Source organism: Tetrao urogallus (assembly GCF_951394365.1).
Source record: "Tetrao urogallus genome assembly, chromosome: 9".
Classification (NCBI taxonomy): domain Eukaryota; kingdom Metazoa; phylum Chordata; class Aves; order Galliformes; family Phasianidae; genus Tetrao; species Tetrao urogallus.
In genome coordinates this window covers 19,337,903-19,350,119 of record NC_136822.1, presented here as the reverse complement: position 1 = coordinate 19,350,119, position 12,217 = coordinate 19,337,903, and the positions used below count along the sequence as shown (strand labels likewise).

Here is a 12,217-nt window from a genome sequence, read left to right as displayed (position 1 = left end):
TATTTCAAGCAGTTTTCTAAGTGAGAGACACACAATACTTAGTTCATATGTTGCTTGTGAAAGGCTTTCCAGAAACCTCCAACCTCCATCAACAGTCAAAACGAATGTTTCTTTTGTTGTCTCGATTAAAGCCTTCCAGCTGTTTACGCTGCGATTCTGAAAGGACCCATCTTTGCATCCCCAGCTCTGCCAATGCAGGCAGCTTTGTCAGTGCTGCTAACAACTCACTGAACCACGTCCCACAGGCACGGCAGGATGATGGACGAAGACTGACATCCAGCTCTGAGAGTTCTTTGAATACTGTTAAGCCTTGACAGAAAGCCATCCACCCTTCATCAGAGATGGTGTTATTGTAACTCAAATCCAGCTTCTGTAACCTGGCTAGGTGGCCATCGTGTGACAGTAATGCTGCAAGAAATAACAAACATAATCAATACACCCTGGCAATTGCTTTAAAAGCTTGTAAGTAAGATGAGTATTTTAATACCATGTTATTTAGAGTCTTTAGGCAGTCAAACAGCGGAACTCAAACATAAAACTGTACGGCAACCCGAAGACCTTGAAGTCAGTTGGAGGATATGACAGGTGCCAATTAAAATAGACAGGAAGGCTTTATAGGGAGATTTAGGAGAACAGCAAAACTCGGTGAGTTTGCATGATTACAACGGCCACCTCTCACTGTGGGAAGGTAATGGGCCTAATATACCCTAAAGGTAGCTGAGATCCTTAATGGATATTCAACAAAAGAGCCACCTGTCAAGGGTGATGTTTGTAAAGTCAAAAATATTCAGGCTTTTTCTCACCAGCCTCCAGGTTACAGGGCCCTGATAGCAATCACACAGCTATTGCCAATCTCAGACGCTCAAAACCCACGAGTCAGGCCCACAGAATCATAAGGATGCCTTTAAAATGAACAGGTTTTCGAAACAGTTCTGAAATTCATTCCTTCATTGGGTTCCCATCTTCCAGCGTTTTTAGCAGCTGCTGAGAAGTGGGCTAAAATATTTCCATTTTAATTCTCCCACCACAGCTGGACTCCAGAAACACACCTAATGGACTGAGAGCTGGTAGTGCCTGCCTTACTGGCTGTCAGCATGTACATTTCTCATCAATCACTGACCCGAAAAGAGTAACTGAGCAAAACAGAACTCCTCAGAGGCAGGTTGAAAAACGTGATATAAAAAACAGGGTTGAACCATACATTTTTTCCATATGCTGCATTTTTGTATAAACACATAAGACTGCTAAGATGATTCTTTGCATTTTTATCCATTTCAGTCTTTGCATTGTGCATGTTTGGGACACAGAGCTTTCAGCAAAATGAAAATACTTTCCGGGAAAAACAGTGCTGTATTTTCCATCTTTTCACTTGATTTGTCCAAAAACGTGCTCAGCACATGGAACAAGTCCCTTCTGAACTGTGGTCTGTGTGCACTGGCTCCTTGACTGCTTGTAAATGCCATGTTATACGTACTTAGAAGCGCCAAATCTTCAGCCACCAAGTTACAGCTGCTCAGTCTTAACACTTGAATCTCCGTTGCAAGCTTTAGTGCTCCCAAAAGCAGCTTTAGGTTTCCACCAACGCACTTATTCCAAGAAAGGTCTAATATCTCCAGTTCAGGAAGGTGAAGGGCAGCCTCAGCTGAAAAGATTAAGACCAGCAACTTCTGCTTACTAAGAGAAAACAGCGTGGCCTCAACAGACACCTCACCAGCAAGTCACCTGCCAATAGGCTCCTGACAGGCTGCCTATCTATGCTTAAAATGACTTATTTTGTCCTAATAAAAGTCAGACAAAAAAAAAAAAAAAGTCTCTCCTGCGTTCATTAAACAGTGCAACAAGGGCCTGTCTACAGACTCTTCAAGGAATCTCAGAAGAGCTTTCTTTCCTTTCTGTTTGCATTATTGACTTAACCTTGTTCCACTGAAGTCAATTTAATACAACGGCACACTTTAAAAACATTTTGAATTCACCTAAACCCAGAAATTTTTGGCAGTGAATTCACCATTCAAGGTGAAACGCAGTGTATCTTTGACAGCACTGATTTCCATGTGCCATTCTTCCATAACTGGAATGACATAAACATGGCACTCTTTCTGCAGATCAGTTCAGCTTGATGCTGCTTCTGCTAAAGGCAGCCAAGTTTCACTCAGGGTTTAGTGTCACTAATAAAGGGTATCAAACACACAGCAAATGCACAATGCATTCTAACAGATCCCTCTGTAGTAGGTTTTGTGTGCCATATGGAACTCCTATCAAACGAACAGTGCAGCCACTAATCCACTGAGATTTGCAATAAGTAAGCAAAAGAGGTTGCATTTACATATCCTGTGTTAGTTGGGCTTTTCTTCATTGGCTGTGCAGTATCTTTTCCACTACTGCAGTCATTTTCACAGCTCCTCCATTGCCCCACACTTCACTGTAAGTCAGAAAGTTTCTACTTTATCTGTAGTGAGAGCAAAACAAACCCTTAAATCTTGACCTTAATAAACTGCAAATGCAGATTTACAGTAAAACTGCAATTCCAGCATAATATGAGTTTTGTTCTGCTGCCTTCTCTTCCAATAATAAGAAGTACACGAAAGCTCACTAACAGATAAAGGACTAAAAGCACTTCATTCAGTCAGGTGAAATGGGAAGACATACAACGACCTTCCCTTGCAACCAGGTCCCATGAAACACTGGCTTCATCGTAAGGCAAAACCAGAGGAGAAAGCGACAATTACTTTTCCGCTCAGGACCTGCACTGTAATGTAACCATTGTTTTTGGAGTTCAGCCAACAGAGAATGAAGTGTTTGATCCCACAGGGAGACCCTGAGAATAGACACACTTTAAAAAAGCATTCCTACCCAGTGATGAAAAGGACTCCTTGCCTAATCCACAATTGCTGATGGCCACAGATCTCAACTTCGGTAAAAATCTGAGTCTGCCGAGAAGAGGATCAGATGAGACTCCTATGTTTTTATTCCAGGATAAATTCAGCTCTTGAAGACTGGAGAGTAAAGGTATCACCTGGGCTTTGAAGACATGAAGTGTTTGAGTCACTGATACAGAACTAATGTCGTATATGTCAGTATATTTGACTGACATCACTACTTGTCTTTAGAAACCAACCCAGAAGTCAAGGCCAAGTTTTGATACTCAAACATACTTTGAGTAATTCTTGCTTGTCATTTTCTGCAGGAATGCTTAAGAAATTAGGTATCATTAGACACTGTGTTGAAGGTTGTCAGGACACAATTTCCTGCCAGCATTTTCCAGGTGAAGTTGGGAATTGAATATTAAACGAGAGGGAGGATTAATTCTAAAAGTCTTCACTGCTAACCTCAACCACTCTGTATTAATGTGATTGTTCTCTATTGATTTTAGTATGTGCAGAATAAATATTAAAAATAACAATTGATTTTAATAATAATGATTCCCAGTACTTCATCAGCAGCTTTTCAAATCGCCTTCTTCACAGTGGCAAATAAGATTTAGACAATATGGATTCTGAGCCGTGATTTTCTGCTGTTCTAAAAAGTAAAAGCTTTTCATCAATAATATCAAAAAGTTATGATAATGCACACAATAAATAAGCTGTCCCACTGATTGAATGGGAGAAGTGTTTTCCTTCGTAATAGTACTTAGGAGTTAGAGACCAACATCATTCTCCACTTCTGAGCTCACTGAGGTAATTTTAGGCAGTTGTATTAGCATGCACATAAAAGCCTCGGATCCATGCCAATACCAGCAGTGAGATTGCTTGGACATTTCCCAAATTACCAATCCTCAGCAACAGGATTTGGGGGTGGTTCCTACCTTCACATCATGGGTCTGAATCATGGCAGTTTGAAGCCCTTAGTTCCGCATGGGATCGGCCACTGTGGGACTTCTTTTGATATAGAAAAAAACCCCCACTCCACATCGATCAAGGAAGCTATCCCCTGAGCTGCACTTGCAGAGCTGCCTCACAAAAAATGAACTGAGATCTGCTAGACTGTGTTACACAGAATCTCTTACGCCTTTGAAGTATTTTCAGAAGTGAAAACCATACATTCTTAAATCATTTCCTCAAGACATCCTTACACAAAACGGTCACGTCTTCTTCTGTTACACAGCACTGGTGGAGGTCAAGGACTTCGAGATTTTTCAAGCTGGCCAAATGAGCTGCTGAGTCTTTAAAGCCACCACCAATCTCTTTGTTACACGATATGTCTAATTTTCTCAGTGCTGTAAGGTGCTGTAAAGCAGTGTCTGAAAAGGAAACGACAGCAGGCTGGTCACTGACTACTACAATAGCACGGGTCACAGCTTCAACATTCATTTACTTTAATGTCAGATTCTGCACAAAGTATCGAAGGCAAAGCTTTTAGACTAAGCTTCAGCATATAATCACAGCAGACACAGTAACACTGCAAAGCTTCTGCACCCATGCTACTCCATTCTTCTCTAAAAGAGCAGGTGAAGGTGAGGTTAATTCATCCCCAGATCCATTCAATCCTCAGCTTTTTGCTGAAAAGGCTATTGGAAGTGCTAATTAGTGCCAGTTGTTTTGTCTTACGGATAAGACCTCCAGGAGGGAGAGGCACAGATAATAAGCCCATTTCGTATGGCTTCACCGGACAGTCATTAAGTGATAATGGCAGGTTCGGATTCCCCTCTGAAAGTAGGATTAAGCCTTCAGAAGTTAGCTAGACTGTCTGTGCCCTTGTCTATGTTCTGTCTGCAGAGGGAGGAAGCGCGTCCAGAGAGCCATTAATCTACCCTAAGATGTGTCTCAGATAAATGGTGTGGAAGGTGACTCTCCCCACTGACTTTCACATGCTTGAACTCGGGGAAGATAAATGCTACTCCTGCATAAAGTCTCTGTAGTCTTTTATCAATCCTCAAGCAGCAAATAACCATTGTCCATTGATACTGACAGACCATCAGCAAAAGTCTACCGCGCTGCCTTTCTGAAATGGGTTTCAGATGTACAGTTTATGCAGAATGAAAGACTTTCTGAGTCTGAAGTCTAACCTAAGCCCTGGAGGCTGTCCTGCTTTAATCCACACATGTGCAAGTTCAACTCCTTGAGGCCTGGTACATTTCTCAGATCCTGAGCAATGACCTTCATGCTGCAGCCAATGTGTTTGTTGATAGAGAGATCTAATACTTCAAGGTTTGGGAGCACATTTAGTATTTCAGCTGGCAAGAAAAAAAAGAAAACTAGAATTGGTAATTGTCTGGAACATACAGATGAGCCCTAGAAAAGAACAGCATGATGACAAACAGGAAAAGGCAGGCTGGATCTGCCTATACATGTGATTTAAACTTTCCAGGTTCCTATTCTACCAAAAATACAGCAAAACATTGATTAGATAGAAATCAAGAAAATCAGTCAAAACCCATATAGAAAAAGAAATCTGCAAAAAAAAAAAAAAAAAAAAAATAGAAGACAGTAAGAAAAATGCAGGAGAATAAAAAGCAGGAATACAAAGAGAAAGAAACATTTCTAATGAGAAGATATAGGACTGCATGTGGCATGGGAGCCATCTCCCACAGTAAAGATCAGAACAGAGCACAGGCACTTCTCTTGAGGGAGAGAATCTCTTAAGAAACTCCATCAGATCAAAAGACCACATAAGATTAAGATATGATAAGAAGAAAGAGGGGAGAGGTGGCAACTGGATGCCAATTCAAATTCCTATCCCTCAGGCCTTTTTTTACTGTCTGGTAAATACTGCTATAACACAAAGCTTGAAATGAATAGCTTTCTACTAAGATGGACCTCCAACCAGCCATCATCTAACTCAACGGAGTTGCATCTCTGTGAAGCCAGTCTTTCAGTCCAGCTATGTGGATGCACACACCGAGGGATTCTCCATCTCTGGCCGTCAGGTTACAATCTGTAATTTTCAGGAGTTTAATCTTGCATCCCTTCTGAAGTTTTTTTGTCAGCAGTGATAGTTTGCCACCTATATTGCTGTTCCATGATAAATCCAGTTCTTCAAGCTGAGGAACAATTTCAAATGCCTCTCCTGTAACAGAAGTCCAAGATGATTCATTCTAGATATCTATTTCAGTGGAAAACAAAAATACAGCCTTGAATACACAGAGAAAAGTTACCCACTTGATTCTCAAACTGTAATTTGGGTTATTTGATAGGTAAATTGGTGTATGGCATTCCAGTGCAGCCACGCTGTATAAATCCTCACTTTGTCCAAGGAGCAAAACAGAACACAAGTTACCATCACAGTGCACACAGACCTGGTATTTATCCAGGTTCCCAAACACTCATCAGACTGCATGACCAACACTGCAGACCTGTGCCATGGCCCAGAAAGTCTCATCTACAGGGAAATCAATGCAAGTTACAAGCCTGAATTTACTGTCCTGTACAGTTCTGCCTTTTTTTACTTGGCATACTTCCAGTGTCTTCTATACCGTGTCCACAGGACATCTGGGATGGGATGAAAGAAGTTTTCTCACAGCTATTTCTCAGGGGTTTGTTTCCAGCAGGATTTTTCAGCTCACTTCATAAGGAATCAAGGGAAGCATCGCTTTGAAACAAACCAGCTTCCCAAGATTTCAAGGCAGACAGCACTGATTCTTATTGTATTCTCAAAAACTGGCCTTTTCCAGGCCTGACACAGCAGCCAATCGGAACTGTGTTAGTGCTGCTTTTAACATTAATGTCCCACTGCAAACTCCAACTTCCTAAACTCCTCTGCAGAGAGATGAGGCAGATGTGTATTTTGAAATAAATAATCTAATCAGCCAATATGCAAATGCAGTTTACAGTACTTGATCCAAAGTCTCATAATTAACCCGGAAACCGTTAATTGTATTTAAATAATAATTTTTCATGTCTCTATGTTTTCTTAACTAATACTTCACAAAAGATTTATAATACAAAAATGTTTTTTTTCCCCAACAGATAGCATCACCTACTTTTGAGCTACTAGCATACGTGTTACGTCTGATCATTTCCTGAAAAAAGAAAAAAAGGATTCGAATGATAGGGAAAAAGAAAGCTTTTAACTCAGACCGGTTTTTAGAACTTGCAAAATGAGCAATGACCTTACAGAACAGCGCAGTTGGTTGAGTTTGCCCTTCTTTCAGACACGTATCACAGGCCCACCCTACCAGTAAATTCCAGGCCCAGAGGTAAGTGACTCAGCATTAGGAGCTGTGTGCACAGCACCAACTTTAAAACCTTTAAATCCATGCTCTGCACAAAGCAGGGCTGCAAGCACTCCAAGCAAAGAAGTAAGCAGAGGAATAAGCTTATTCCAAACTTACAAAAACAAGTTATGAAGCTCTAAGACAGCACTGCTGGTTTTAAGACTCCTCCAAAGACTAACAAATATTCTGTGACAAGCACTGCATCTGTCCTGCAGCACAAAGTCCTAAACTGACCCTATGATCACTGAAAACTTTTTTCACTTTTGCTGTCTACCATTAGATATTAAAGACAGCAAAAAAAATCCTAATCCAGATGGAAAACATGTTCTTCTGCCAATGGGACTGAATTCTGTTGCCTTCTGAATACAAAAGCTCTGTGCCCTGAGCTATGAACTCAGTACAGCTATTCAAATGTACAAGGTCACTCACAACCCCAAGGTCTTCCCAGTGTTTTGCAGTGGGACTTGATATTGCCCAGGGTGGAAGCAGCAGGGATAGGATGCAGGAAGAGACAAGATGGATTACATTACACCCAAGCTGTCTGAAAGCAAACATAAATGCTTGTACCTAAGCAGGTGACATCCTCAGCTGACAGCCTGCAGTTGTTAAGTCGAAGGACTTTTAGCAGGTTCACATGATGGAACTGAGCAGTGAGGGTTTTCAAAGTCCCTCCAACACAACCATTCCAGGACAGGCAGATCTCTTCCAGCTCTGGGAGAAATGGCAGTAAAGAAGCTGAGGAAAAAAGAAAAAAAAAAAAGTACTGTTTGTACATCATGTGCAAACCCTGGATGTCCATACATCTTGATACAGATATGCTTTCTAAAACATTAGAAAATCATGGCAATCTGTATCTCAGCTTTCTTATCTGCAGCCTGAGAACGAAGGTATTCTCCTGCTGCACAGTCTTGCATGGTTTTAATATTTCTATATATTACATAATTAATGCAATTTATTTATTAATGTTCCTCAGGGACCTGGGACCACCAAATGAAATCTTAAATACAGCCTGAGATAAAAGAAAGGGAAAGGAAAGGAGTGAACAACTGAATAGGCAAATCAGAATCAAAGAAATACACGAAGTGTCTAGCTGAATAAAATACATATTTACCCAGCTCTGTTACATCTGCTGCACTTAATGCACAATTATTGAGATCCAGGTTCTTGCTGTTGGGTTTCTTTCCCAGTTTCTGCATGAACTGGTTCAATCTCTGCTCACCAGATGGTGACTCTGCTTCAGAAATCAGCTGTGAAGATTCATCTGAGTAACAAAGAAACACAGCCCTGGTTACCAATGCAACCAACCCAGAGCGCCAGGTGGAGACTTTAGGAAATAAACTAAAGCTGCCAGTAAACCAGCCTCTAATTTCGATCAGCATGGACCAACAACCTGAATGATAAGATAGGTCAGATCAGTACAAAGCTCCTGATGCTCAATGTGAAAAGAATCTTTTTTTCATGCCTCCATGCTGCCTTATGCCAGTGGCTCAGGATGTTTGCCCTACTCATTCAAGCACGTGAAATTCTTGCAAAACTCCAGACTGCAGCTGCTCTGGATACACAAGTCATTTAACCACCTCTGTGTGCCCGTGTGCCACACGGCTGGAGTACAGCCTGTACTGAATCAGTCAGAACAGAGCGGCCCTGCAATTGTGTGGTGATCGTCTCCTGCTTTATGACAGCCTGTGTTCACTTCATACATTGTCTGTGCAATGCGCTTCCTGCTTTTCTTACCTTCTTCCTCCATGTAGTTTGTACAGCAAGGAAAGTTTCATTTGTATTATTCACTAAACCCTTTAATAAATCAGCAGTTTCATCTAATGTCCATAAATGAAAAGGAAAAAAAAAAACCCAACACCAAAAGGTACACAGAACAGTAATCCCACTCACAGTAGCTGTCCTCTCCTTGTTTTCCCAGAACTCTTAGATCAGAGAATGGGGTTTTAAACCTCACCTTCCAACACCTTTGTAAGAATAGCCTCATTTTCTCTGGTGTGTAGAGAATGCTCTTGTATGAACAAAATAACATTCACAATCAATTTCCATGCCCTCCCCCTCACAGGTGTCAAGGGGTAGGAAACATCTGCTCTGGCTGCCTTCAGATTGCTTTAGCAGCAGGGTGGGCAGAGACCAATCTTAAATACAAGAAGCCAAGCTACTGCTCAAAGCTTGGCTTTGAAACCAAATAAGCTCTGCAACTAATAAGCTGCCTCCAGCACTGACCTCTCACACTGGAGATCAAGAGGGAGGTCACACAAAAGCTTTATGCCTCCTCGGCAGCACAGACCCCACTCCTTGCTCAGCACCTATCATGCTAGAGGGCACATCCTCAATAGTGTTTCAGTCAGAAGCAAATTCTGGCTAAAGGATATATTGCAGGCAGTAAAATATAACTTTCTGTCCAGCAAGAAAAGTAAATGAAATTAAAATGCATCCACATGGATTTGTTCATTGTATCAGCATTACCTTCTACTGAGAGATTTTCCTTCTCACTCTGATCATCAGCTCTACAGTTGTTTATTTCTGTTTCTTCAACTTCTTGTCTTTCCTTGCCTTCTGATTTCCCAAAGTCAAAGCCACTGAAGAACTTCTGGATGGCTGAAGGCTGCTCTTTTCTTTTTCCAGAAGAGGATCTCTTCCCTTGGAACTGTTTTATAACAAAGTCAAATGGGGAACTCTTTGGGATGTCTTCCTCACTCTTGTTCTGGCAACTCTGTGTGTCTCCTTTCAGCAGATCAGCAGACATAGAAGGAATTATCTTTAGCAACACTCTTGCACACCCTCTTTCATAACAGCAGATGCACTGACCATTTCCTACCATTCCCTCCACGCCAATATCAGTGTCACTGTTTAGTGAACTAGTCTCTGAGCTCTTATCTCCTCCTTTGGAAGGACCTGGTAATGCTCAGTATCCACACAGCAGACTCACTGGTCCCACTGTGACATGGTCCAAGATTCACTTTCTGCTGCTTTGTTAACACAGACTGCTCTCAAGGCTACCCCACCTGGCTACTGGGAGACCCAGGGCTGAAGCTGCTGCATTCCCTATGGCCAAATTAAAGATTCCTATGTCAGGTAAGTTTGGCACCCAAGTGACCCATGCCAAAGGCTAGTCTGGCTGTCAGGAAGGTGAGGTGTGCAATAGGGACTACAAGGACTCCTGGGAGTGCACCAATGCTGGAAAAAATAAGGATCCCAGTCAACTTGTTTGGAGAGTTCAGTGCTATGATGACCTTAGTCTCAATGACTAATTGACAGGTAAATTGAAGTTTGGCTTTGTAACAATTCATATGCATTCTTTCCTTCTTTCTTTATACCACACTTGCTGTATCATCATTTGCTGACTTTGAAGCTGCTGTGACCCCTTTCTCCAGCAGAGATCTGCTCACAGAACTCTTTGCACAACCCAGCGTCCCCAACAGAGCACACAACCTTGATCACTTCAATAACTGTTACACACAACGTCACCAGTATCGACAATACGCATGTAGGCTTTTTCTCCTGCTATGATACAAGTGCTCAAGGGCAGAGCACTTGAAAAAAGCTGATGCATTCTTTTAAATCTTGCTCCTGTTAGCCTGTTGCAGCTGTATTGCTCATGTGTAAAGTACAAAAATTGTACAAAGCAGTGCACAGAGATGTGAGTGCACATTTATTGAGCTGTAAAGCAATGCTAGTTACCCTGGTTGCTTTCCTTGCTGTAAAACTGCATTATTTGAAACAGACAAAAAGCCATACCTGTCTTTTCCATTGGTACACCTGTGGGTTTGTTTCACCTTTTACAGCACTTTCAGGGCTGGCAGAAGTGAGCCATGGCACGTGAACAAAACCTCACTTGTACCTATCAGGACACTCCCGATGCTTTTCTTTTGAGTGTTCCCGTCTTCGCCAGCCTGACAGCGACAGCTCTGCACAACAGCTCTGCGGGTCCTTCCTGCTGCTCTGCTGCCCCAGCCTCGCTATTCCAGGGGGAGAGCTGAGTATCCACTTGCGTGCTCTCTGCTGGTGCCGCAGCTGAGCAACCTGGCAATGCAGAAAGGAGGAAGTGGCAGTGCAGGCTGAGAGCTGCACCCTGACCGCCCCACGTCCCGCACAGCTGCTGCCAGCTGAGTCACCTCGCAGGTCGGGTTACAGCAGCACCTGAAGAAAAGCTCTTTGTTTTCCCACCCCTTTTGTCCATACTTGTGAGGAGTGTTGGTGGAGGCTGAGCAAAGGCAGGTGTCAATGGGCGTCGCAGTTTGGTGATGGAAGGGAACACAGAGGGGTAGCTCACTGCTGGGCACTTGATGGCACAGCATGCAGGAGAGGAGAGGTCCTGCTGTGCCACCCACCACAGTCTGCTTGTAGGCAACAGCATGATAGCACAGTACGACATCACAGAGCACATCAGGTGCATAAACCAAGCTACCCCATATTTGTGTGTTTGTAAATCTGATTTCCATGACAGTGAGAGTTACATTTTCTAGCTTCGATGCTCCTGGCCCATATCTGTGATGCTGTCACCCCCATAGCCTACATCAACCCAATACTTCTTGTCTCCCCTCATGTGCCAGATCAGTTTTCCTCATCGTTTCCTGCTCACTTTCACCTGTACCTGTTCCAACACCGTTTATACATGGACCTCTCACTGCTATGTATACACTACAGACATATGCAAGCTGGAGTGCTTTTGGTGGGGAGTTATAAAGATGGTCAATAAAACTAACGACTGCTGTGCAAGCAGGGCAGACACTGGCTGAGGACAGCCCTGACTCAGTGTGTCAACGTACAGATGATTAAGACAGGGCTGAGAGGGGCACAGTGTGCTGCTGGGAGTCAATAGCATAAGATCAGGAGAAGAAAACTTCAAATGAACAGCAGGGAAATCCTCCCACCCATGAGAAATACTACACAGAAAGATGTTCAGAAGGAAAAAATGCACAAAAACTGCTGTCATGGGCAGTGTTTACCTGCAAGAATGAATACCACGTAACTGTTCCCAAACAGCAGGGATCTCCAAGCCGGTTGTAATGCCTCCTGAGCCCAGGGGTGGCTGTCCTGACCCAACCTCTGAAAAGAGCACCTTGC

At 42.7% G+C, this 12,217-nt stretch overlaps 1 protein-coding gene across 1 annotated transcript; it reads right to left on the bottom strand.

Annotated features, from left to right (window-relative positions):
• Nucleotides 1-88: 88 nt before the first annotated feature.
• LRRC31 (leucine rich repeat containing 31) lies at nucleotides 89-9,896 on the bottom strand (the record flags this gene model as incomplete). Its single annotated transcript, XM_079539639.1, has 9 exons — nucleotides 89-408; nucleotides 1,475-1,642; nucleotides 2,851-3,018; nucleotides 4,070-4,237; nucleotides 5,003-5,170; nucleotides 5,836-6,003; nucleotides 7,718-7,885; nucleotides 8,262-8,411; nucleotides 9,617-9,896. 9 exons carry the CDS (start codon nucleotides 9,894-9,896, stop codon nucleotides 89-91), a joined length of 1,758 nt encoding a protein of 585 aa, XP_079395765.1.
• Between the last annotated feature and the right edge of the window lie 2,321 nt (nucleotides 9,897-12,217).